Below are 25,992 nucleotides of genomic sequence, written 5' to 3'. Positions count from 1 at the left end.
AGTATTTTTTTTTTTTACTTCATTTGTAATGGAATACACACCTCATCACCCCGCAACTTAAAAAGACAGGACATTTGTGCTACTTTTGATCACTGAGAAAGTGCCATGTTCAAGTCAGAATTTGTGTTGTGTGTGTGATTTGTGCATACCTCAGATTTAAATTTTCTGCATCAAAGCTCTAAAGTCAGTAAATTCTTTAAAATGTTTTTGCTAGATAGTTTCAGCAAAGTTTAGTCAGGCTTTTTGCTCTATAAAAAAGTCGTTGTTGACATATAGTGTCTGCCACAGAGTCACAATGTCCTAATCGCTCCTGCAGTAGAGTTTTTGCTATTCCACCCCTGTGATTCCCGAGATGGTCCCCAAACTCTCTGGCACTATGGCTTCATAACGAGATTTGCCTCTGTACTTATTATTATTATTATTTTTTTCTACATAATTAGTATCTAGGGACAACATGCTAATTTAAAATTTTGTGTTAATCCTCCTGCACATTAGTTGCTTTTATTGTTTACTTGTTTGATCTTAAACACCAAATATAGACCACTGCTGCATTAGTCCACAGATCTTTGGGATTTGAATGATTTATTTGAATTTTTCTCAATGCAGAACACAAAAGGCAGGCTTTCTATATATATATATATATATATATATATATATATATATATATGTGTGTGTGTGTGTGTGTGTTATATATGTGTGTGTGTGTGGGGGGGGGGCGGGGTAAATAAATATAAAAGGTAAAGAAAGGCATACAAGCTCAAATATATATGTAATATTTTAGATATTCTTTATTCTTTCCAGCTGCATAACAGACCTTTCTCCTTGGTAGAGTTTGTGTTGAAATAGTTTCTGCTTTACTTCATGGACAGCACATGTCCTCTCACGGAAACCAACAGGGTAAAATCCACTTCCACCCATTTCTCATATCCATCATAAAGATCATAGTTAAGGAGCACTTTTCCGTGGGTGGAGTGGATGTATAATTTCACTCTGCACGGATTAGACAAAACCTACAACTACTGCAAACTTCAATCCGAATTACTTTTATTTTCCTCACATTCTTTGAGGGTGTGGTTTCATAATCCCAACCTAAAATAACAAGAGTTAGGCATAAAAAGTAAACAAAATAGAAAAACAGCAAATTTGAGCACTGATGCATTTTATCAACTCCCATATTATCAATTGCGCAATATTTAAAATCAACATAACAGCTTAATTACCGATGTAAAGAGACGCACACAAAAAAATAAGAAGGCGAGCATGATGTGATGTCTAGTTCTGCCGGCAGGATCTGACCTCCTCCAGTGAAAATCCATGTCTGACAACACGTCGGCTTCTCTTTCCCATAATTTGTATTTTGCGACTGACTGCAGTTTCTGCGCCGCTGCTGCTCATGTACGCAATCCCTGGATAGGTGGTTACCATGGATTCCTGGGTCACATGCGTGGGTTTCCTATTGCCAGAAGCAGCAGAAGATGCTTGGACCAAAAATCCACAGCCATTTTCATTCAAGAAAAAGAGAGGATCCGCTGTGGACGGCTTGCTGACTGACTGACTGACTGACTGACTTGGGGGGTGGCCAGACTATACACTCGGTTATCCTTATTTCCATCTGGAGGAGGGGGGGGAAGCTGTTTTTCTCTCTTTGTGTGTGTGTGTGTGTGTGTGTGTGTGTGAGAGAGAGAGATATTTTGTAGAATTCGCAGCAAACCGGTTTTGTCCACATCCAAAGACTGAAAACAGGAATGAGTATAGAAATTCCTGAGGGACTGACGGAGCTGTTACAGAGCTTTACCGTGGAAGTGTTGCGGAATCAGCCCAGGGATCTGCTCGAGTTTGCGTTACAGTACTTCACCCGGCTGAAGGACAGCGAGACCAAAGAGGCCTCATTTGGCAATGACCAAAATTCAGCCCCGAGATCTGGGAAAGCGGTCAATTTCATTGACGAGGCCATGCAGATCGATTCGGAGAACGGGGAAGAGGACGACGACGACGACGACGACGAGGAATTCATAGGTAAGCCGATGTGGGGGTTTTTTGACACAGCGCGTATGTGCATGTAGGTGATGTTAATGCATGTCGAGACATATGCATGCACGGTGGAGTGCACGGCTGGGAGACGATAGAAACAAGGCGCAGAGATGCTCGCCACCTTGCATCCACCACCGCGCTGTCATTTGCCATATATGGTCAGAGAGGCTGAGAGACGTGCTAAACGTGTCCAGCTCTGCATCTCTGAATCAGGGTTTTATTTGGGTTAAGAATGCATTTCGATAACTACAGCTGCAGCATGAAGAGGTTTGTCCATTTATTTTTTGTTGGCTCGGAAGGTCTCTTTAGTATTTTCAGGCCACTTAACACCAGGCCTATTTAACCTCATTAGCCAATAAGAGGAGAAAAATAGATGGAAAAACACGAGATCTAAGAAACGCCTAGCTTTAAAGGTGACATTTTGTGTGTCCTGGAGTGTGATTGTATTTCAAACATCTGGCTATGCAGAGATGCAAGCAGCAGCAAAACACATCAGAGACAGCATCCCAATGAGTGGTGGGGTTTAAAAGGGCCGGTTGCAGGGCCGGTCCGACCATAAATAGGGCCCTAAGCTGAAATTATTTATTGCATTTGCAAATAAAACCACCGATCACCAAGCACAGTTTTTCTCCCTCCTTGAGTTTGGTTGTAGAAAAGTTTGGTTGAAGGTGCTAAATGAAAACGATCATTAATTATTACAATTTGTCTCAGAAGTGAGAGATGAATACTAATTGAGTTGAGTGCATTCTAGATGCAAGTTGGAAAACAAGAGGAATTTGTTCATTGGTGCTGACATAGTCATAAAAGTCAATCACAGTATTCTGCTCTTAATCCAATCCAATTCACAAACTCAAGGAAAATGTTCTTAAATGGAGAATGTAGAGTGCTTGTTTTTTAGGAACACAAAGACATTAACAAATATTTTACCTGAAGCTTTAATTACGTTTTACACTACCTGGGGGTCTGAGTTATGGCCGATATCGCCAGCTTTTCCAAACAACTATCCCAGGACATTCTCGTTGCATTTTCAACTGGAAATTTTGAAAAAGCAATTCAACATCCAAGAAAATGCAACTTAAACTTTGGGTGGTACACCAAAACCAAACCCCATGGTAGAATGTCAAGACTTTTACATGTGCTGCAATGTTAAAACTTCTGAACTAAAACAAAACAGTTGCTTTGATTCCTTTTTTCAGGTCTTTTATTTTTTCTTTCTTTAATTATGTGATTCTGGTATTTGAAGATGGTACCAAGAGTAGATGATGGATATTCAAAAGGGGGCACAGCGATTGAAAAAAAAAAAAAAATTAAATAAAAAAAACATACAGTTTGCAGAAAATTTGTCTTTAGGCTCAAGCAACAACAACAATGACAACAAAATTTAACTACACTTGTTGCACTAAATCTCCAATGCTAAACCAAAAAATTCAAATCAACAATCGTAATTTTAAACATCTGCTATTTTGGGTAGCAACAGCTCAATTTAGTTGCAGCTTTAATCGACTGACTGGCTGTAGCGCCTGCATACGGGCAGGTGCGCCGCGTTCATTTGTTAAATCGACGGGTTTTTGGGTCACGCTTGATGATCATTCAGCCAGCTTCCCCTGTCCACTGCACGACTGGGAAGCTATCAATAGATGAGACTTCCTAATATGCATTTCATGCTGATCTATTTTCCAGGAGCTTGGCACTTTTACACTGTGTTACATTTGAATGTTTTTTTTTTTGTTATTTTTCTCCCTCTCATTGAAATTATTCAAAGACCTAAATCCACTTCAAAGCAGCTGTCCTCATTCAGGTTTTACCGTGATGAATATGGATCCCTTAATGAGTTAGGCTCCGCGGGGGTATTAGCTGTGAAATCACAGCCACCTCAACCTCTTTTCAATAATAGCTTTCAGAGCAATTCAGCTTATGATGAAACTGAACATGTGGCTTTTGGTTGTTTACAGCACCAGTGATAAACAGATTCATCAGAAGAGCATCGGGTGAGTTACAGTTTGCCGCTTGTTAAAGTTGGTTATTAACATCCTGTGGCTCTGGTCTGTGTCATTTGAAAATCTTTTTTTTTTTGCCAGTTGTCTTTTGTTATCGCCTCCCTCTTATTACAATAAGGTTGATTTGTAAGAGGCTGCGAAGCTGCTCTGTCTTGAACCTGGTTTATTATGTCAGTGAGTGATGTGGGTGAGGAAATCAGGACAAGTGATGCTTATAATTATCTCTCGCTCACAATAGTGGGGAAAGGTTGTGGCTCTGGTGGAAAGATGGCTGCAGTTTTGCTGATATGAAATGTTCCACTTGTACTTTGTTAAACCATGAGCATTTCAGATCGGCTGATTTTGAAGCTAGAAATTAAAACCATGTGCAATTGGACCTGCAAAACCGATTTAATTCATTCCTTATCCTGAAAGTTTTATTACAGGACTGTAAAAAACGTTTTAACAAAATGTTGCTGTTTAATTCTGTTTGAAATATAGCACAGTTTACCCACAATACCTTGCAAAAGTATCCACATCCCTTGAACATTTGACTTGAGACAAACACAAACCTCAATGTAAAAAAAAAAGGAAATTTAGGTCATCTCAAATTACCCTGAGCACACCATTTCGACTTTGAAACATGGTGGTGGCAGCATTATGCTGTGTGGATATTTAGGATTTAAAGACGAGGAAGATCATCAGAGTTGATGAAGGGACGCTTGAAGCTACACAGGAAGACTTGAGAGTGGGGCTGGAGGCTCCCGTTCCAGTAGGTCATCACTAAACAAATGAGATACAATACAATCCAAAACACATGCAGTCATAGTCAATAAATCAGAATATGCATTCAGATGAAGCCTGTTTATCAGATTAAAAATAACTTGAAAATAACAACATTCACACAGGTTTTATATATACTTTTTTATTACACCCACATTTCTGTATTAAATGTTTTTTATTATTATTGGTCTTATGAAATGGTCTAATTTCAAATGCAATTTTTTCATTACCTGTTTGCTAAAAATCGTCATAACTAACGGAAATAATGGCTTTCAAACATCCATCTGTAATTAAGCTACATAATGGTGTTTCAATTAGTTGTAAAGTTCTTGAAATAAATGGGCTTTTCAGGAACATTAAAAAAATTTTTTGTTTGTTTTTAATGGGTTTGTATTAACGTGTTGAAATGGCCCAGCCAAAGTCCAGACCTAAATCCAACAAGACTCAAACATTCTAGCCCACAAATGCTCTCTATTTAATCTGATTCAACGTAAGATATTTTGCATAGAAAAACGGACACAAGAGTCAGTCTATAGATTTGCAAAGCGGGTAGAGACGTCTGCAAAGGTGATACAACTAATTTTGACTCATTTGGCTTATGACAGATGTATGCCATGCTTTCTGTTTGTAGAAAATTATGAAAATCATACATAATTTCCGTTACACTTCATTATTATGCACTCCTTTGTGTTGGTCTGTGAAATAAAGTGCCTATAAAAATAAACAAAAAAACCCCAATGATGCTTATGGGTGTAATGGGACAAAATCTGAAAAAAACTGGAGGGCTGTGAATACTTCTAAAAGTCACCGTATTGCATTCAGAAGCATTATAACAGGATGGGGAACGAAGCTATTTGTCTTTACTGTCTACAGGGTTCTGTGCAAATATGATTAAATGCAGCTTGTGATATAGTAAATGTACTTTGAGATCGACAAACCACAGCATAGATGTGACAATGTTTTCCTTTGTTGCTATCTGTGATACAGTGTGTGCAGAGGCGTTCAACCCTGACGAAGATGAAGAAGATAAAGAGCCAAGGGTAAACTTCAGTCCACACAGCAATCATACAGATATATCATTTCTCTTAGAATTGGATGACATTTTGGTGAAGGATATGATTTCTTTACATAATCATTGACCACTGTATGACAGTCCCACATGAAATGCGTTCTGTCTCACAGGTTACCCACCCCAAAACCGACGAGCAGAGGCAGAGACTACAGGAAGCTTGCAGGGACATTCTTCTGTTCAAGAACTTAGATCCAGTGAGTACATGACCTGGTCCAGCAGATTTACGTTGCTTGTTTTTCCTCCCTGCGTCATTTCAACCAGTGGTCAGCTGTTGAAAGATAGATTATTATAAAAAAATGTTTTCAAACAAATTTTTCAAACACAAGACCAATAAACTGGTTTGCCATTTTAAGTCCCTTTTCTAAGGCCACTTGAATAAATAGTAGTGTTTCATGAAATGTAGCCCAGTTATTGCTTCAGACAGTCGCTGATGATCAAGGATGCCGTGTCAGTGATGTATATTTTAGTTGTTTTTTTTTTTGTTGTTGTTGTTTTGTTTGAGCAATAAACAGCTTTATGTTTCTCTCCTTCTCAGGAGCAGATGTCTCAGGTTTTGGATGCCATGTTTGAAAAGTTCTGCACAGAGGGAGAGCACATCATTGATCAAGACGATGATGGGGACAACTTCTACGTCATCGAAAGGTGCTACACGCACTTACTTTTAAATGATTAATTGTGTCTTTCTATATATTTTTTAATCGTTTATTTCGTGGTTTTGCTTTCGGTCAGTGGGACGTTCAACATTTTTGTGAAGATTGAGGGCGCGGAGAAGCTGGTGGGCTCCTATGACAACAAGGGCAGCTTTGGAGAACTGGCTCTGATGTACAACACCCCCAGGGCGGCCACCATAATTGCAACCTCGCCTGGAGCCGTTTGGTGCCTGGTGAGTAAAACATTACGCACCCGTGCAGGAGCACAGCTGGCTGCTGCTTGCTCAGGTTTTAATGACATACGCTGTGCAGTCAGCTGGCACAGTTTAAATAAACGCCCAGGCTGTTTGTGGTTGTGCGGCAGCGTGGTGCTACAGATGGAAATGGCACAGTCAAGACTGGGTAACATAATGTACAGTTGAAGCTTTAACTGACGCAATCTCTGTTTCTTTCACACAGTTTGAAATGAAGCCAGAAACTTTTTGATGTAGGTTATTGTTAGCATTAACCAAACTGTTCCTGTTTGCTAAATCACCCCTCTGCCTCTCCCCCCAAAAATGTTCTACTTAGGTCAAACATTTTGCGAATTCTTTCACAAAATTCAAAAACGGTTTGGACCCGAGTGAAGTTTGTAGGCTGTCTTGCCCATCCACATGGTTTCTGCTGAAAAAATGTAGCTGATTAAAAGAGGACAGGGAGAAGAAAGTCACATAACCTACATCATGTGAATATCTGGTTTCATCTGTATGAAATCCAGTGGATGTGAGAATCAGACTAGAGGAGTAATATCACTGCTTGATATGAATTGATATGAATACATATTCACTAAGAGCTAATGAAATTGTAGAACTTTTGTCACCGAAAAGTTTCCTGTGGCCGGATGAGCAGTGCGACAGTTCGGTTGAAAGAGAAACATCCCACTTGTTCATGACTCAGCAAGGTTTGTGTCCTTAAAGAGCAGCTAACAGCTCTGCTATGTCATCTACGGGAGACGAGGGACGTTGACGCTGAACCCTCTGCTGACCTGAGAGTCTTAGAGTGTGCAGCTTAAGCTGTGAATGAGCAGGAGCTCCTTTCTTCACCATGCAGCCAGCTTTGTCTGGGGATGAGCAAGTGGTGCCAGAGAGTCTCTGAGCTAACAGAACATTACAGTGGACATGTTATTTGGCGCCTGACGTGCACTAGTACTTACCTCTTTATTAAGGCATGGATCTCGAGCCTGTCATAGCGAGCCTCGGCTAGAGGAGGGCGCCCTCTGCAGCTAATGATACGTCCTGCATTGTAGTTCAATCTATTTTATGTTGACACCTTATTCTTTGAGCAATATTTGGTATGTTAAACTACTGTTACTGTATTGCAGAGAGATGGCACAAGCAGGAGGAACGTTTGAGTGCCTTGTTTCTTTTTACCATTTGAATAAATGCTTTTGTTGCAACAAAAAAAAAAAAAAAAACACAAGCTCATTTTGAGACCTAATGCATATTGTGGTTTCATAAGAGTTGGTGTCTGAAAACGCAGCAGAACAGTCTGGAATTGTAATAATAAGAAGCGTAATGATACATTTACCTCATGAAATGACAGGCTGTACTGGGCCCCTTAGCAGAATTTGATTTGGAGACTGGCCAGTTAAGCTGATCGTCCACCAGCCACAAGTCAATTATATATTGTCAATGTTTAAGTGTTTCTGCAATTCTACTTTTACCATTTTGTTTTGAAGCTAACCAATGGGTCTACAATTGATGCCTATTTTACAAGTTATTTACATGTTTTGTTGTCACAGTTTAATTTTCACATATTCCATCCTTCTGTCTATTATTTATACTCGCATATACTTGAAGGTGCACACCCTACAGGTTCCTCCCCCTTGCACTCTGCTGCACTACATCTCCTCCCTCCACAGCAAACAGTGCTGAGAACTCGAAAAATTGTTAGTTTTCCTGTAACGTTGGGTTGTTTCTCCACCACTAGCACAGTTGCAGCACACTGGCAGTCTTGAGCTTCTACAATGGTGCGAGCTGAATAGGGGAACAGCGAGAGCAGCACATATATGAGCATGATTGACGGTGTTAAGACCTTCCTCCTAGCTCTGATTGGTTGTTTCTGACAGGGAGCAGTGTATTTCAACATTTAGCAGCTGGATCACTGGGAGGAGCCAGAGAAGTTTGATTTTTTAAATCTGTTCCTGTCAGGTCATTGTGACAATTTGAACAAACATATATATTAAAAAAAAGTAAATACAAAAAAACACACCGATATCCGTAGGTGTGTTTAAAAAGTTGTTTTATTTCAAACTTTGTTTCAGGATCGTCTTACATTCCGGAGGATTATAGTGAAGAACAACGCCAAGAAGAGGAAGATGTACGAAGCGTTTATTGAAACTCTACCCCTACTCACATCTTTAGAGGTCAGCTTTGCACCACAGTGTCAAACAAAGGGCACCACGGACTCACAGTGAAAGTGTTGATAGCCTGATGTCTTTTCAGGTGTCGGAGAGAATGAAGGTAGTAGACGTGCTATCCACCAGGGTATACAATGACTCACAGCAAATTATTGCTCAGGTAATTCGTCTCTGCGTTGAGTGTTTTTAGTCATTTTGTCCTCTGTTTTGCACTTGCAAAGTCTGAGTCCGCTTACCTGCATTGCTGTGTTGCAACAGGGTGATTTAGCGGATTGCTTTTACATCGTTGAGAGCGGCCAAGTTAGGATCACCATGAAAAGAAGTCGGGTAATTTTGGACGTTTTAAAATGATTTCCGTGTCCACTTTTCTTTTCAACCTCACAACTGGAAGCACAAGCTCAAAGCGTGTGCTGGAAGCGTGTTTTCGGTTCTGCTTTCTTATCCTTGTGCTTTTTGTTTCTCACAAGACAAAAAAAGACGAGGAGGAGGAAGAGGAGCTCGATATTGCCATGTGCACGAGGGGCCAGTATTTTGGGGAGTTGGCTCTTGTCACAAACAAGCCCAGAGCTGCATCGGCATATGCTGTGGGGAGTGTCAAATGCTTGGGTACATTTTGTACACTTCTTTGATGTACTGTATCAGGGATCGAGGCAGCCATTCATACTCACTCTTCTGCTATGTCTTTTTTTTTCCTCCCCTAAAACTGTTTGTGCAGAATTACTCATAAGACAGGAGATATTGTTAAGAACAGTCAGACACCAAAAACACAGATGACTGTAGCCACAGTTACTTGTGGAAATTGATTTTTTTTTTTTACATTTTCTAACATCGCATAGCATGAAAATGTTCTCCCCCTCCTGAGTGGATATTTTGTGGAACTGCCTTTCACTGCAGATCTGTTGAGATTTGTCTCCACCAGCTTGTCTGAAAAACAATTTTCAATTCTTTCCACAGATTATTAACTAGAGTTAGGTCTGAACTTTGACTGGGCCGTTCTAATTAGACTTTGATATAAACCATTCCATTGGCTAAAGGTTTGGGGGGGACCTTGTCCTGTCGCACAGTGAACCTCCACCCAAATCCATCAACTATTTTTTTTAACTGATCAGCTTTTTATGTCTCTACCAAAGACAAACTGTCACCGCCATGTTTTATTGTCTTTTTAATAGTGTGTTAGGGTATAAAGTTTTTTTGAATTAGAATGTAAAGTTGACTTTAAACACGCTGATTTTAGTAAGAGGAAAGGGCTGGATGTGTATTAATAAAAACTCCACATTGTTTTTCCACTAAACAAATGCACTACCATGCATTGGTTTATCCTACAAAATGTATTGAAGTTCAAATATAAGTTGAATTTTTGCTAGGTGTTCTGTGAGTAATTCATCAAAATTAACTTTAGTTTTTCATCTTCTCTAAATAGGCAGTGCTTAATTAGCATCTTGCATTTGCCTTCACCCCAATGAAACAATATTTCATGAAATTTACTCAACATATAGACTTCATGTTTTACATGGCTTTCTACAATTCCCATAACAATCAAAGCTGTCTTTCTGTCTTTTTCTCTCAAAGTCATGGATGTGAAAGCGTTTGAGAGACTCCTCGGCCCTTGCATGGACATCATGAAGAGGAATATCGCTAATTACGAGGAGCAGCTGGTGGCCTTGTTTGGAAGTAGCGCTGAGATTGAGCAACAGAGTGCATAAAGCGACTCCAATGAACCATGAAGGAGACGGCGGAAACAAAAAACGGAAAGAAAAGAAAAATTCTCACTGTGGATGTTTTCCACAACACTATTCAAAACAGAAGAAGAAATGTGAATATCCACTACACCACATTTGAGTGTCTTACAATTAAGACTGAGATATGGCCCATGTTAGCAGAGCGTATGACTGAAAGTCGCAACCTTGGAAGTTGCTTAAAGCCTGTTTTATTACATTGATCTTGACTTTCACTGTAAAGAATATGTGTGAATTTTACTTGTCAGTGTCAAGTGCTTAACTTTTTTTGAAAACTGAAACCCTTGGTTATGCCTCACCCCATTTTTTTGACAACGGTATTCTGATAAAAAAAAAAAAGGTGTATTATTGCTTGTAAATTTCTAAATTTTACCAGTCTTAAATAGGACGCCAAAGCTGATTTATGTTTGGATAATCATGAGCAATTTTGTCGCACTACCTTTCTCAGTAGAAGTCCACATGAACTACAATGGCATGAAAAAGTATTTGCCTCCTTATGGATTTCTGCCCATTTTGCTTCTTTTTGTCGGACGCAAATGTTTTAGATATTGAAACAATTTTTAATATCATGCAAGGATAGCCTGAGTAAAATCAAAATGCGGTTTTCAAATGGCAATTTTATTTACTTAGAGAAAAACTTCTCCGAACTAACTGGCTCCTATGCAAATAAAAAAGTAACCGCCTCCCTTGTTATACCTGCATTAGCTACAGTTAACCATGTTTTCTTTTAAAGTACCTAATTGTGACTTTACTACTACCAGACGTTAGGAAATCACTAGAAATCGTGTCTGAAAACACGAGAGTCATAACACACAAGCAGAGAAAACTTTGAACAATTGAGAACTTTCAATATGTTTACCAAAATTGCTCTAAAACTGCATTGGGAGTTTCCTTCAGCCCTTAACTGAATCCTCTTTTCCCTCAGTTCATCATTCAATCATAAGAAAGAGACAGGGCAAAAATGTCATCCTTGAAGGTTTCCAAGGCCAAAGCCCCATCTCTCATTTGCCAGAAGTATCTTAATGGACCCAAAGACTTTCCGGAAAATGTTTTATGGACGGGTGAGAGAGGCACAGGATAATTTGGAGGGCGTGTGTCCTGTTAAATGTGACATAAAACTGGCGCAGCACTTTGGAAAGATCAAACATGGTGTTAGAAGTGTGATGCTCTGGGGCTGGCTTGCTTCTTTAAAACCAAGATTATGTCCCTTACTTAATGGAAACGTAAATTCTGCTAAACCTTTTAATGTGGTTAAATTAAAAGGACTCTGCAACAGCCAACCAAACTTGTTCCACAGAAATGGTGTGACGGCAGCGGCTGCCCCAAATGGGGGAACAAGCAGTTTATTAGGTTTTTGGGGGAATTGCTTTTTTTCCATTTCATTTTTGACAGCTTTTTTTTTTTTTTTTTTCGGAAACATGTCACTTGAAATCTGCCATTTGCATTTTACTCACGGTATCTCTGGCGCATCTTAAGATTTGTTAATCTGAAACATTTAAGTGTGATAAGAAAAAGAAGCAACAGAAGAAGAAATGTTCAACGGGGGTGAATACCTTCTCACCGTGCTGCACTTCTAAATCTTTCATACTGTGTTGAGAGCAGAACTGAGTTCACATTTATACTCAAGTACATCTTTGTTTATCAGCAGATTATAACTCTTTAATCTGATAAACAGTATTTTATTCTTCATAAGTGTTAGTGGCTCTTTGCCGAAATTCTCTGCTTTTACAACAAAGCCAACGTCAGAGGGAGAGAAAGCTGATAGTTTTGTAAGAATATACAACACATTGCTGTACTATTTTGAAACTGAGTGTTATTATACAATGTAGGCCCACTTCTCATTTAAGACATGTCTCCACTGGATTGTAGTCATTGTAGGCAGTTTCCTTTGCTGTGTTTTAATGTGAGATTAAGCCCATATTTTTTTGTGTAGGTAAAATATACACTATTGCTGTCTACCTCTGCCAACGACAATTTGTGCATATACCTGCCAAACAGGAATCAAAAAGGGGTCATTTTCTTCTTCCCCCAACTAATCTCTCTCATTTTTTTGTTTTCTGTATCAAAGTTCTTCTGTTTTTTGTTTTTGTTTTTGTCTGCAGCTGAGTTTACATTTAAAATCTCCAACCCTTTTAGTAGCACTTTTATTCTTTAAGGCAAGGCCGCAACGTTAGCCAGAAGACAAAAAAAAAAAAAAGCAATTATATGTTTCACTTTTCATGTCATTAAAGAACATTTTATATATCTGTGTGACACGAGATTATTTGTTGTTACCCATAAATGCAGGGCCTTTCTCAACTCAACACGGAGTGTTGTTTCTGGGCCGTGGGTTGCCCCAGTTGTTCCTGTGGTTTAAAAAGGATTTTTCACGTTTGGAAAAATATGGGTAGAAGATGCACTTGCAAAGGCACAAAAGATCACAAATGAACATAAAAAATAGACAGAAATAAAACATTTCTAAATGTAAAATGCAAATGTTTTCAGTTCAGCAAGGAAAAAAAGAGGTATATCATTGTATTTGTTTATTATACTCTATATTTTTCTTAATATTAATGACTGTCAAGGATGAGTCATTCTGATATGACTCATCTGAGAAATTAACATACTGAGGATCTAGGAATTATTACTTCAATATACTTGAAGTCAGGCCAGTGATTTGTGCTTCGAATGTGCTTGAAGATAATAAAGTTGAAATTATTTTTTAACTACTTAACACAAAGTATATCTTATTAGGATGGTGGTAAAATGAATGAACGACCTAAATACAGTTTAAATAGACTAAAACACTGGTACATCTCAGTAAAAGGATATCATGAAAAATGTAATTTATTCCAGTAATTAAGTTCAAAAAGTGAAGCATACAGATTTATCACACACAGAGGGGATATATTTCATTTTTTAAATTTCTGTTAGATTTGGTGGATTTGCCTGCAGTAAAAATCTGAAATTTTGCTGACATAAATAAATGCTTCTTTTTAATAGTGTTATGACCTGCATCCATATGGAAAATAGGCATTGGCAACTTTCGTTAAGAATTTAAGGTGCAAAATGTTGCTGCTAACGACATTTGTTACAGCTAAAGATAAGAATGTAAAGTGGAGTGGAAGAAAAAAAGTATGACAGAGTCTGAGATAATGTTGAGGTGTGGACTGGGGTAAGACACAGCATCTGAATCATCCTACCTAAAAAGAAAAAAAACCTGGACTGTTGCTGTACAACATGGAGTTGTTTAAATTATACTCAGTGGTCCAAAGTCCTCTATTCAGATGAAAGTAAAGTCTGAATCTTATTTGGAAATCAAAGCACCGGAGTCGGGAGGAACAGAAAACAAGTATTAAGTTTTTACAGTTAGAGAAGATTTTGGTAACCATGTCATCTGCTAGTTTTGGTTGACTGTGTTCTGTAGTGCAGCCATATACCAGGAAATCCTATGGAGCTTTAAACCTTGCTTCTGCTGTCAAGCTTTTTTGCAGATGAAAATTTCACTATCCAGCAAAAAAAAAAAAAAAGAAAAAAAAAGGTTTTTAAAAAAAATACCAATACTTGCTCTTAACACTGTCTTTGTTACCTGAAACCCATAATAATCTAAATCAACAGAAATAAACACTTAGGTACATTCACTGTTTGAGTTTGAGTTTCAGGGTTTGAATTGAATTGCTAAAATAAAGTGGAAATAAATACAACAAAAATCGCACGAAAATGATAATCCGACCTATTGAAATTCGCTTGTATTTGCTAGATCTTACAAACAAACAAACAAACAAAAAAACGCCTGTAGGAACATACCACCGCACTGTAGTGGAAAATTGTAATGCGCAGCATTGTAGTGAAAAACTACCCATGTATTGTTCATGTCATTGCCAATCAGTTGTTACTGGGCAGTAACAAGCATATACTTTCAGCCAATCAGAAAATGATCAACAATCTCAGCTCCGCCTTCTTTGCGTTACACAGTTGTACCAGCCAATAGAATAGCCTCTTTCATGATACTGATACTCTCAAGGGCCAATGGGAGGCGTCCTCTGGAAGCCCTCGTTCCCACCCCTCGACTGAAAGCCACAGAGTTTCTTGATGGCGATAGAAAGAAATGGTAAGTGGGAAGTTGAGTACTTATTTTCGAAGAAATAACGGTTCAAACTAAGTTTTGATCCGACTTTTATGCCATCTACGTTTTCGCAGCCTTGACACAGTGTTTCAGTTGGGTTGTCACGGCTTTATTTGACGGTAAATGACAGCTTGAGATCGACTATGTTCCCCCCCCTCCCCCGTTTCGTTGTGACGCTCGCTGTGTTGATAAGAGCCCCATCCGACAGCTGCTTCGTGAAATAAAGCAACCAATTGATAGAAGTTCACGTTAGCCGAGTAAAAGTGTGATTTGGGCTTTAGTCGACGTTTTTGTGTCATTCATTTTGACCGCAGCAGAGGTTGCGTCATGTCTCAACTTGTTGACATTCTTTTGTTTACTGTGTTAGACCCGACAGGCTCAGGGTCTCAGTGGACGTGCTCTGCTTCTGCCTTTATGCGAAGAGAGGCCGCCCGATAACCTCGTCGTTTTCAACATTTTTAAAGCGTTTATTTCACAACATGCCACCAATGAAGTCTGGGTTTTTCCTCTGCGCGGACAGCAGAAGCTCGTCCCGTGCTGCTTCTGCGAGCTGATTCATTTTTGGCGTAATGCAGCTTCCTTTGTAATGAAGACGATTTTTGCTTTGCTGCAGCGCTAATATGGCTAATTATTTTTTTTCTTTGGAGTTTATAAAACACCTCATGTTGTCGTCAGTAGCGTTTTCCTTGTTCTGCTTTCGAGTTTCGAAGTTTCGTTAAACCGTTTTTAAGACGATTTTCTGTTATTTAACTCTTCAGCTGCGTAGTCGTGAATGAATGAGCTCTGATGCGCATGCGCCAACCCCCTCTAAGTTTATAAACACGGCCTCCACGCAGCGGGTCACATGACCAATCATAGAGACAAAGGATTCCCCAAAGACTTGCCCACACCTTCCTTGACACTCATGACTGAAATGACATTCGTGGCTTTCAGTCAGTCTGGAGCAGTTTTTTCAACATGTCGTTGACATCTGATGTGTAAAATCTATAAATTCAGAAACATTTCAAACAGAGTTGAGTGACATCATTCAGACTTAGCCTTTGATTATATTGTATTTGACAGAATTTTAAGGCACATACCACAGCAAGTAAGGTTTTAATTGTGTTTTTAAAACAAATCCTGAATAGTGGTAGAATTGGCATTTTACACAAACATTACATTGTAATATCAGCGATGAGCAAACTCTGCTGCTCACTGAAGCAGCAGAGTTTAATGTGCATTTCCTTGAGGATTCCTCAACGTATCATTTTTAGATGTCTCAAAGTTCGTAACATTTCCAAATCTGGTTCAAGGAGGTTGAAAGCTGTTCTCTGTATAGCTTTCCTGTTATTTGCTGATACCGGCTGAATGAAACACAGACATGTCCTGACATGTCATAGAAATATAAACAAATGTCTATACTACCTTTTTACTTCGTCTTAATGCCACTTCATTGGTGTTGAAAATTGGATTTTTTGAGTATCCACGCTTGTAGTTACAGATTGGTACCAGTTAATTTGAAAATCTTCTGATTGCAGTGATCAGCCAGTTTCAATAGGCCCAGTTTAGTCCAAAATATTCCTGTCATTTATTAGGATTCAGGTCCAGTACATTCTAATTCAATCCATATTATAATGAAATACATAGATTCAGTTGATTACTTCATGGAAAAAAACAAAACATTTACCAGCAGAAATCCAGTTGATTGCATCGATTTATCGACTTTAATTAAGTGCTTATTATTTCTCTTTTTTTTTTTTTTTACCTCAACCAGCTGATGTTGCTAAACATGGAAGCTAAGTAAGTTGCTTCACAATCTTTGCTGGAAAGCAAGAGGAAAGTACTCACACAGAGAATGGACGAGTCGTTTGATCCACTCAAGTGTAACGAGGACCTGCCTTCCTCACCTGGTTGCCACATGGAATACGGTGAAATGCTGAAACAGCAGGATTACATTTATTTTCTACTTTTCCCCCCCCCCTTCCTGCCATATTTGGCCTGAATCTCATTGTAATCTTTTCTTCAGACGACATGCCTGAACTGCAGGAGGTGGAGGAAGACCAGAGGTCTCAGGGCTTATTTCAGGTCGGAGCAGTGTCCCACCAGGAGCTCGGCTGCTCCCCTAACACCAACTGGCTCGCCGAGTTAGCCAACATCGCCACCAGTCCCCAGAGCCCTCTGCTGAAGGACGTGCCACACAAGAGGTTCAGATAAATTTGCTCTAACTTGACAATCAGATCCATTTAGGTGACTCAAACCTGCTGATACACTAATAGTAACACTCCAGTACTCCCACAGGGGAGTTTTTAGAAAGCAGGATTGGCAGGTTTGCAGAGTACTTTTGAGGTGTTTTTGTATCTGAGCGCTTCTGTCAAGATCATCAGCTCTTTTTACAAATTAATGTTTCACTTTAAAGCTAGAGTGTCGCTTACACAGTGTGTGGAGATTTGGTTTTGTGTAAACAAAAAAAACAACAAAAAATGGCACTGCAAATGTATATTAAGCATGAAAAACCTTTACATTTATCTCAATATCAATTCCAGATCATCTCCAGTTCACATCTTTGGCAACAGTAACAGTTTACATTCCTATGCCCGGCCTCCGTTAGCCAGCAGCGCGCCCAGCCCTTCCAGAGGCCACCTCAGGGAGCGCAGACGCGTCAGGGTAAACTCTCCACACGAACCTCCAAAGGACAATTTCCTGCAAACCCCTTAATATTTAGGCTGTTTATTTATTCCTAATCATTTGAGAATTATACTTCTTACCCACGACAGGCCAGCAGTGAATCAGAGTCCGGGGTTTTCTCCATGTCCTCGTCGTTTTCTGATGACGAAGACATGGCGTGGTCTCAATCCTGGCCGTCCACAGCCTGGCACTGCTTCCTAAAAGGTGAATGCATTTGCACGCACGTTTGCAACGCCTTACAAAAGTACTCATACGTCCTCAACTTGCGTTTTAGCATTTTATCATTTTGCAGCAGCAAGCTCTAATGTATTTTACTGGGATTTGATATGATAAATCAACGCAAATTATTTGGGGAGGTAGAAAATGTATGAATGACGTTACGGTTGGTTTACAAAAATATTCTAAAAAAATGCAGCATTCAAATAAGAATCAAGTTGTAGTTTTATACGTAGTGAAATAAATCTGTAGTTTTCCTTCCAGAGATAGTGGGAAGGTGTGCCTTTCTGTTGGTCTGTCACATAAAACAAAAATAAAACAGTCTGTGGTCTGGGGTGGTAATGTAACAAAATATGAGCAATAAACTCATATTTTTGGACACACAAACACAATCAAATCCTATGAAACTAAAATATCAACTTAAACGTGTCATTTCATTTGAGAAAATAACCCGTTTGGTTTGAGTCAGACTCTTTATGCCCAGGCATCACTGATTAGGCAAAGTTTTACTCCGCACTTTGGAGTATTTTTGGAAGAAGTAGATTTGTTAAGCCTCTCCAACCTCTAGTGTTCAAACATCTGTACTGCATCTAATTACATAGACTCTGCTATGGTCTTTTCATCTGGTCACGTTGTTGTGCTGATGATTCAGGAACCCGCCTGCGCTTCCACCGAGGTCCGAATGTGGAATGGCAAGAAGCTGATGAGCTGGGGGATTCGGATGACGACTCTGATGATGAAAACATGTCACAGTCCTCATTCTCAACCAAAGTAAGGCAGTGCACACCTCAAGGATTGAGATGTTTCTGAAGTTTCTAACTTCCCCTGAACTTGCCACAAGATGGCAGACAAGTTGCCTAGGAAAAATGCAGTAGTTCAGTAAATGAAACCTAAATGATTTGCGTTGATAATCCCTTGACATAAAACAGAAACACATGGTTCAGGAAACATGACACCAAGTTGTTTCTACACCAGTTTTCTCATTCTGCTGGTAAATAACTCTCTTATTAGCTATTTTCTTCATTTACAGAGATTTGGTTCAGATGGACTTAAACTCGTAAACCATGAAGATACAGTATCCTTTGGCCAGGCTGCGCTCAAGCTGACCTTTGACCCCGGCTCCCCAGAAAAAGGTCTCCTCACAGCCGAATGCAGATTGGATCACCCGTTTTTTGTCAAGAACAAAGGTACCTTTGAACTTGTTCTACAGTATTTGATAGATAACAATACTTTTTTTTATTGTATTAATAGGTGTATTAATGCCCCTTAAACATTTTCACATTTGATCACAAACGCAAACTTCTGTGTATTTTATTAGGACTTTATGGGATCAACACAAAGGAGCATATTTTTATTATTATTTTTTTAAAATTTGTATTAAAGTCAATGCTGCCATTTCAGTATTCTCCCATTCTGCGTCTCTAGCTTAGATCACAGCACATTCATCTGTTTTACTGGCCTAGTCAAAGCCTAAATTTAAATGTATTTGATAAGCAGTGGCAAGACTTTTCACAGAAAATCTCTGTATCCAGTCTCATTGAGCTTGAGCTGTTTTACAGAGTGATGACTCCTGGCTCTAGATTTTACAAAGAGTGATGACTCCTGGCTCTAGATTTTACAAAGAGTGATGACTCCTGGCTCTAGATTCACAATCTGCAAGCAGATTGTGAGAGAGAGACTACTGTCTCTCTCTCACAATCCCTAAAAATTACAGAACTGTGGGGTAAATACATATGTACACTACCCTTTTTGGATTTTCTTGCTAAAACAAAACATATGATCACCTATCTTTGCCCTCTCCATTTAAATATTCTCTTCTATTTGTGCAACATAAAGCACATTGAAATTTGTGGTTGTGATTTCACTGAGCACTGACAAAATACCATTTGCTGCCTGCAGACTTATTGTCAGGGTTGTTTTGTTTGAAACAGCTTTAAATTCCAGCACCATCTGTTTCTGTCAGGGTGGTCCTCCTTTTACCCAAGCCTTACCGTGGTGCACCATGGGATACCTTGCTACGAGATGCAGCTGGGGGATGTGTGCCTGCCACCAAACCACCCAGATGCCATCAACTGTGACGACTCGGTTGTGTTTGACACTTTCAGAAGGTATGCAGTTTATATTCTTATTTTCATTTCTATAAGTCAACACCTGCTCTGCTTTTATGGTTATACATGTGTAGAGATTCCAGCTTGAAAAATTACCTCAATGAGGTTTATTGTATACATTATATATATATGTATATTTTAGATTTTAATTTAAATGTACGTACAATGGAAAAAATCTGTTGCAAATTAAATTCGCACAATGCTAAAATGTCTCCAATGTCTTTTTCTTTTAAATTCTTTTTTTTTGCAGCTATGACTTCACCCCGCTAGATTCCTCAGCAGTCTACGTTCTCAGCAGCATGGCGCGTCTGCGCAGAGCCTCCCTGTCCAGCGGGGGCGCCGTCAGTCCAGACTGCGATAAGCTGGAGCGCTCTTGCTCCCCACAATCCTCCAGCAGCAAATCCCACCGGAGCAACCTCTCAGGGACAGCCAGCAGTGCCACGCCTACGAAATGCAAGCGGCCAATGAACGCCTTCATGCTCTTTGCTAAGAAGTACAGAGTGGAGTACACGCAGATGTATCCTGGAAAGGACAACAGGTGAACTTTGACACATAGGGTCCAAATATTTTTCTGTCTGTGTTTGACACCGAAGAAGTCTTCACCTTCATCCATTTTAAGTTACAATCTGAGCAGTCCCTCATTTACCTCATTTAATTAGTTTCTGATTAAATTAATTAAACAAGTGATTAAAGAATAACTTTAAATAAGTTATTACTGTCTGAAGCTACTCTGTATATTGAACCACTGCCCCTATTGCAGTATTAATGTGTGCAATTTCAAGTTTCCTTAGAATGTGAAATTGCAGTATTTAGTAGGTTATCATATTTCAAGTGGGATGGATCCACATTCTGTATGTCAGGATTATATCAGGGTGAACCTTAAGGGCTCTTCCTGTCCACACCTGATAGGAAATTTAGTGCGAAAGATGCCGAAGCTCATGGAGAGTGGTGATGACATTATGATGGCATGAAAAGATGAGAAAAATCTGGATGAATATTATTGGAAATTAACCAGCAACTTTATGGTTGACCTAATTTGTGCGGCCTTATCACGCTGTAGACAAGTCTGGGTTTTCCCAGACGTAAAATTTCTGGCTGTTTGGAATATTTCTGTTGGATGAAAAGATGCACACTTGATTTTGACCGTTAAAACGTGGCAGGAAAACAGTGAACTGGTAATGGAGACAAACCTGTTTTTTGGGTTTTATACATAAAAAAAAAATCTCTCCTTTTAATTATATATCATAAAAAATATATTGGAGTGTTTTTATATCTGCACATTTCCAGCTTTAAAGCTGGGAAGATATTCATCTTGGCTGTGACTGGTTGTTTCTGACCTAATGGAGTGTTTCTGCAGATGGCAGTAGGACGGCAGATTATCTGTCTCCTATTCTGCTGTCAAAAAGCACAGGGAGTTTTAACAGATATTTAAACATTTTTTAATAAAAGTTACTTACTCCAGCTTCAAAAGTATAGTCGGAAACCTGGAGAATCAATACTCTGAGCAATACAGTAACTGATTCGACTTCTATCAGTACTAGTTTGGAATCACGTTTAAGAATCTAAAGAATAAATATATCTATCCACTAGATTATTTTTACACTTTTAAAGAATTGCACGATTTCACAATTTTTGTTCTCTTATTTTAAAGTCTTAAGTTTCTAGTTCATTTAAAAAAAACAAAAAAATAACGGTACATATTTAGCTTTAGATCCTGCGGAATGCACTTTTTACATTATTTCGACATTAAGAAAAAGAGAAAACAAAAAGCAGGAGATGCTGGCAAGTCCAAAACCCTTCTCCTCCTGTTTGAACCTCTGAACCCCAGAGCCATCAGTGTCATCCTGGGTGACAAATGGAAGAAAATGAAGAATGAGGAGAGGAGGATGTACACCATGGAGGCCAAGGCTTTGGCCGAGGAGCAGAAGAGACTCAATCCAGACTGCTGGAAACGGAAACGAACCAACTCGGTAAGAAACGCAAAAAAAAAAAAAAGAAGTCATTCAGGGCTTTTAATAACAACCTTTTTGGAAAGTTCACCTGCATCTCCTGTTGTCCTCCTGCAGGGTTCCCAGCAGACTTAGACCATCTTCCGCTCGATGCCTCTTTGCTCTCCTGCATCCTTGAGACTCAACTGTGACGCTGAATTCATTCGCTTTTGTAACCTCGACACATTTATAGTGACAAAACAGAACTATGAAACGTATACAGAACATGTAATCTAGTCACTAACAGCTTATATATTTTCATATATCTTTTAAAGATGTCTTATTCTCTTGGAGAAAAAAAAAAAGAAGTGTGAAACTTCTCACCTCCTTCAGGTCATTTCTTATCCAGTTGCGAAAAACCGAAAAATCAATTGCACAGAAAAAGCCGCGAGCATTAATACAATTGTACAAAAAAAAGGGCAATATTAGCAAACTTTTATACCTGTTTGTATTCGTTTTTGTATGCATATGCACAGATTGGTAACTCGGTTTGTATTAAAGTGTATATTCTACCGCTGAACGATGGCCAACAGTTTATATGAATCCCTATCATGCCACCAGTCAACTTTCTGCACTTTATATAAATAATGTAATCTGAATCTATACAACCAATGTATACAGATAAGAAAAAAAGTTTGTATATTGAAACTAGTATCTTAGTAGTTAGCCATTTATCACAGCCATGGCCCAACATTCAGGCTCTGCTTTCAGGTTGAATTTTAAGTGCTTTGTTAATAATGTACAGGTTTCACTGCACCAACGACCCCTGTTGCACAGAATATCCTTGTATCATATTATAAATAAATTTTTTTAAAAACTTCTCAACCGTTTGTGTCAGTCTGTTATTTCATATGTGCATTTAACTCCTTAGTTTTGTACTGCAAAGCACGTGTGGAAGTAAGTCGGTAAATTAAAAAATTTTTACAACGTTCCGTGCCCGATCCGATATTTCCAGGTGACCTTCCTTTCATGTCCGCGGGCCAAAATGCTGAACATTGTGCGCAAATGGTATTGAGGAGTCACAAACCTGGGGAGGAGGAAAAGCAATGACACTTTCTGTGGGCTGAGTGCGGGAAAACATCAAAGGTTTTAACTGAATCATATACACGCTGGAACCTTGGAGAATCTCAAAGGAAATGTAAATGAGAGAAATTGTTTTAATTGCAGACAGTGGTTTCAAGGCAAACTTGTATTTTCCCTGGAGAAAGCCTTCTTTGATGTGGAACATTGTGAATCTGTGGCTAAATGCTGCTTCCAAAGGCTTAAAGACGCATCGAAGACAAGCAGTTACAACAACAAAAAGAAAAGAGAAAAAGTGAAGGAAATAAAGCTGCAGACGGGTTTATTCACCCCACTCCCCCAAAGAAATCATCACATCTCATTTGGTTTGCTTCATATTTTAAATATCGGATAAAGCAGTAAACATAGGCTGGATAAGGTACTGGATAAGTATCTGAAGTGAAGTAGCATGTTTTTACATTACATTTTATTAAAAGCTAAACTGAAATTTATATTTAAATTTGGCAACATTATTTGAAAATAAGTCAAACCACAGTGCTGAGATAAACAATGTTTTCCCCTTTACAAATGTCTTGCTTTTGCTTTTTTGTTACGCCAAAATATTCCAGATGATCAAGCAAAGCAATGTCACTTCCTGGCTTTCTAATGTCAACACAGACATTTAAATAAAACTTTTAGTGTCTACTTTAAAGTTAGACTCTACAGCCACTTTTGTCTTGGGGTCTTATATGTTGGTGGCAGATAGAAAGTGACCCACTGATAGGGGAAGACTCCAGCCACTCCTGAAGTAACAAGAAACTAACTTTATTGAAAGTCCCTTCTGTAGAGGCTCATACGATCGCCCAGACAGCTCCATTTTGTCTGATTAGGCCTAAGGGTTTTCTCCCAGAAACTCTGGGCGTCGTGAACACTCATTTTGGCAATGCGCAGTCTGGCTAGTTTGCTTTTTTCTGTCAATAGTCGAGCCCTCCTGGGTCTTCTTCCATGGCGCCCACGATGACTCAAAATGTGGCAGATGGTGTGGTTAGAAGGTGACATACCTTGACCTTGGATCTCAGCTTGAATGGTTTTGGATGCTCTTCTTGGCACTTTTTCTACCATCTGCACTATCTGCCTGACCGGCCTGGTGCTGCTTTTCCATCCACATCCTGAAAGTTTGGCTACAGACCTGTGATCTGTATACTTTTAAATAAATTTGAAAAGCATGGTCACAGGAACATGATGCTGCTTGCATATGGTCTTACAACTTTTACCTTCAATACAGATAACTATAGTCACCTTTCTGAGCTTGTCAAACAGCTCTGTCTTTCGCCTTCTCTGGTTATTGTCTTCTTCGTTATGGCACATATCATTACCTAAAATTAGCAATACAGTAGAATATTTGTTCCGTCAAACCAGATTAAGTGCGATCAAATACTAAGATTAAGAAAATGACATTTTCTTTAGGGGCACCCACACATTTCCATACAATTTCAACATAACTTTGTAAAATATACAGCTCTAGAAAAAATTAAGAGACCACTTAAAATGATCCCCTTCTCTGATTTTACTTTCTATAGGTCTATGATTGGGTAAAATGAACATTGTTTTTTATTCTATTAATTACTGACAGCATGTCTCTGAAATTCCAAGCAAAAATTGAGTATTTATCTGCAGAAAATGAGAAATGGTCAAAATAACAAAAAAGATGCAGTGCTTTCAGACCTCAAATAATGCAAAGAAAACAAGTTCATGTTCATTTAGAAACAACAATGCTAATGTTTTAACTCAGGAAAAGTTCAGAAATCAATATCAGGTGAAATAACCACAAACATTGATTTATATACTGAATGGGGTTCAGTGCAGAGGTGTCTTAATTTTTTTTCCAGATCTGTGTATCAAATTATTTCTTACATTATTCTGTTTCAACCTGTATATGCTGTTGTCACCAGAGGGCGCTATTAATCCACTTTCCTTCAATAAAATCTCTTTTTCTGTCTGTAAAATGTGATTTATGGAAAAAGTCTGCATATATGCCATAGAGGTACATCATTAAAAAGTTAACGTATTTCAGTAATTCAATCAAAGCTTGAAACTTATGTAGGTTCATCACATATAGTTATTCAAAGGATGTTTTTGACCATCAAAATGTTATATTTTGATGGTGTCTAAAAATAATAATAATAAAAAAAATTGATCAGTACTCTTTATGCATAAATGACTGAATCAGTAGAGGAAGGTATAGAGTTATTCAGCTTGTGGTTCTGCCCAGGTTGGGTCTATAAATATAAATATTGACCTTTCACTTGTCTGCATTGCTGTGTCTCTCAGCTCTCTTTTGACACTGATCTCCTAGAGTCTATGGGATTTGGGTCAGGCGAGTTTGTGGTTCAGACAACTTCAGCCATCCGACCGTCATTAGAGCAGATACTGGTACTATTAACAGATTGCACGGTGGTCAAATCCTGCTGGAAATCTCCATGAAACATGGCGGCAAAGGGAAGCGTGAAGTACCTTAAAACTTCTTGGTCGATGGCTGATCGGACTTTGAACTTGAGAAAACACAGCAGACCAACACTGTAAGACAACACAGCTCCAAAAACCTTCTCTCTGGACCTCAAGCCATGTGGATCCTGTGTCTCTTCGCTGTTCCTCCGGACTCTTGCTCCCCAAATGAAACACAGAGTTTGTGTCGCCCATGCTCAGGAAACATCTCTTTGTGATTCCAGTCACAAAACACAATTAGTGAATTTCCCCTAAAACTCCTGGGTTGGTTCTGCCTTACAGTCTTGTTAAGCCTGCAGTTGTCCCTGGTGTTGTGCATTTTTTCTACCACTCAACTTTATTTTATTATGACTGAATACAGCCCCCCCAATGAACAGCCGGCCTCTTTAGCAATGATGTATTGTGTCAGTGACTGTATGCTAAACAGCCATCTAGTCAGCAGTTCCAGAGACTGCGCATACAAGAACATGGCTGTGCATAGCATAACTGTATGTATAACTGTATGTGGTGTTACACAATATTCTAAAGAGAAGTGGTTTTTATTAGTAGCAAGCCAAAATGACCAGAACGGCAACATTACAATCAAATATAGCACATTTAAGAACAACAGCTGATTAAAAATGCTTTAAGAAAATACATTTCCTAGTAAATTAATGAATTAGACAAGGAGAAATCTTGACTATGAGTAATAAATTCAGCCTAAACTGATGAGACACTGTTGCCTTTACTGTACTTGTTTTTTTTTTTTAAAGACACTGATC

The 25,992-nt window shown here is 38.9% G+C and overlaps 2 protein-coding genes across 2 annotated transcripts; both read left to right on the top strand.

The window, feature by feature from the left end:
- The first annotated feature begins 751 nt into the window (after nt 1–751).
- On the top strand, nt 752–12,843 carry prkar2b (protein kinase cAMP-dependent type II regulatory subunit beta). The gene is made up of 11 exons (XM_005796278.2): nt 752–2,016; nt 3,984–4,019; nt 5,778–5,830; nt 5,973–6,056; nt 6,398–6,504; nt 6,592–6,745; nt 8,815–8,916; nt 8,996–9,070; nt 9,169–9,237; nt 9,378–9,516; nt 10,480–12,843. The coding sequence occupies exons 1-11, from the start codon at nt 1,746–1,748 to the stop codon at nt 10,611–10,613; spliced, it is 1,224 nt and encodes a 407-aa protein (XP_005796335.1). The 5' UTR covers nt 752–1,745; the 3' UTR covers nt 10,614–12,843.
- Nucleotides 12,844–14,674: 1,831 nt separating this feature from the next.
- hbp1 (HMG-box transcription factor 1) lies at nt 14,675–22,552 on the top strand. Its single transcript, XM_005796277.3, has 11 exons — nt 14,675–14,736; nt 16,505–16,658; nt 16,757–16,934; nt 17,274–17,394; nt 17,505–17,619; nt 18,284–18,402; nt 18,662–18,818; nt 19,595–19,739; nt 19,990–20,277; nt 21,568–21,709; nt 21,806–22,552. Exons 2-11 carry the CDS (start codon nt 16,586–16,588, stop codon nt 21,821–21,823), a joined length of 1,356 nt encoding a protein of 451 aa, XP_005796334.1. The 5' UTR covers nt 14,675–14,736; nt 16,505–16,585; the 3' UTR covers nt 21,824–22,552.
- Nucleotides 22,553–25,992: the final 3,440 nt, after the last annotated feature.

The sequence above is a fragment of the Xiphophorus maculatus genome, chromosome 2, assembly GCF_002775205.1.
Source record: "Xiphophorus maculatus strain JP 163 A chromosome 2, X_maculatus-5.0-male, whole genome shotgun sequence".
Lineage (NCBI taxonomy): Eukaryota > Metazoa > Chordata > Actinopteri > Cyprinodontiformes > Poeciliidae > Xiphophorus > Xiphophorus maculatus.
The sequence above is the reverse complement of the archived record's forward strand: the minus strand, read 5'-3'. Positions and strand labels throughout refer to the sequence as shown.

What these genes read in the sequence shown, in the direction of transcription:
- prkar2b (XM_005796278.2), top strand. Translation starts at nt 1,746, where the DNA reads ATGAGTATAGAAATTCCTGAGGGACTGACGGAGCTGTTACAGAGCTTT. An exon ending in AAGAAGATAAAGAGCCAAGG is followed by an intron (nt 5,831 to 5,972) that starts GTAAACTTCAGT and finishes TCTGTCTCACAG; the next exon opens with GTTACCCACCCCAAAACCGA. An exon ending in TGTTCAAGAACTTAGATCCA is followed by an intron (nt 6,057 to 6,397) that starts GTGAGTACATGA and finishes TCTCCTTCTCAG; the next exon opens with GAGCAGATGTCTCAGGTTTT.
- hbp1 (XM_005796277.3), top strand. Translation starts at nt 16,586, where the DNA reads ATGGACGAGTCGTTTGATCCACTCAAGTGTAACGAGGACCTGCCTTCC. An exon ending in TGGTTGCCACATGGAATACG is followed by an intron (nt 16,659 to 16,756) that starts GTGAAATGCTGA and finishes TCTTTTCTTCAG; the next exon opens with ACGACATGCCTGAACTGCAG. An exon ending in GTTTTTTGTCAAGAACAAAG is followed by an intron (nt 18,819 to 19,594) that starts GTACCTTTGAAC and finishes TGTTTCTGTCAG; the next exon opens with GGTGGTCCTCCTTTTACCCA.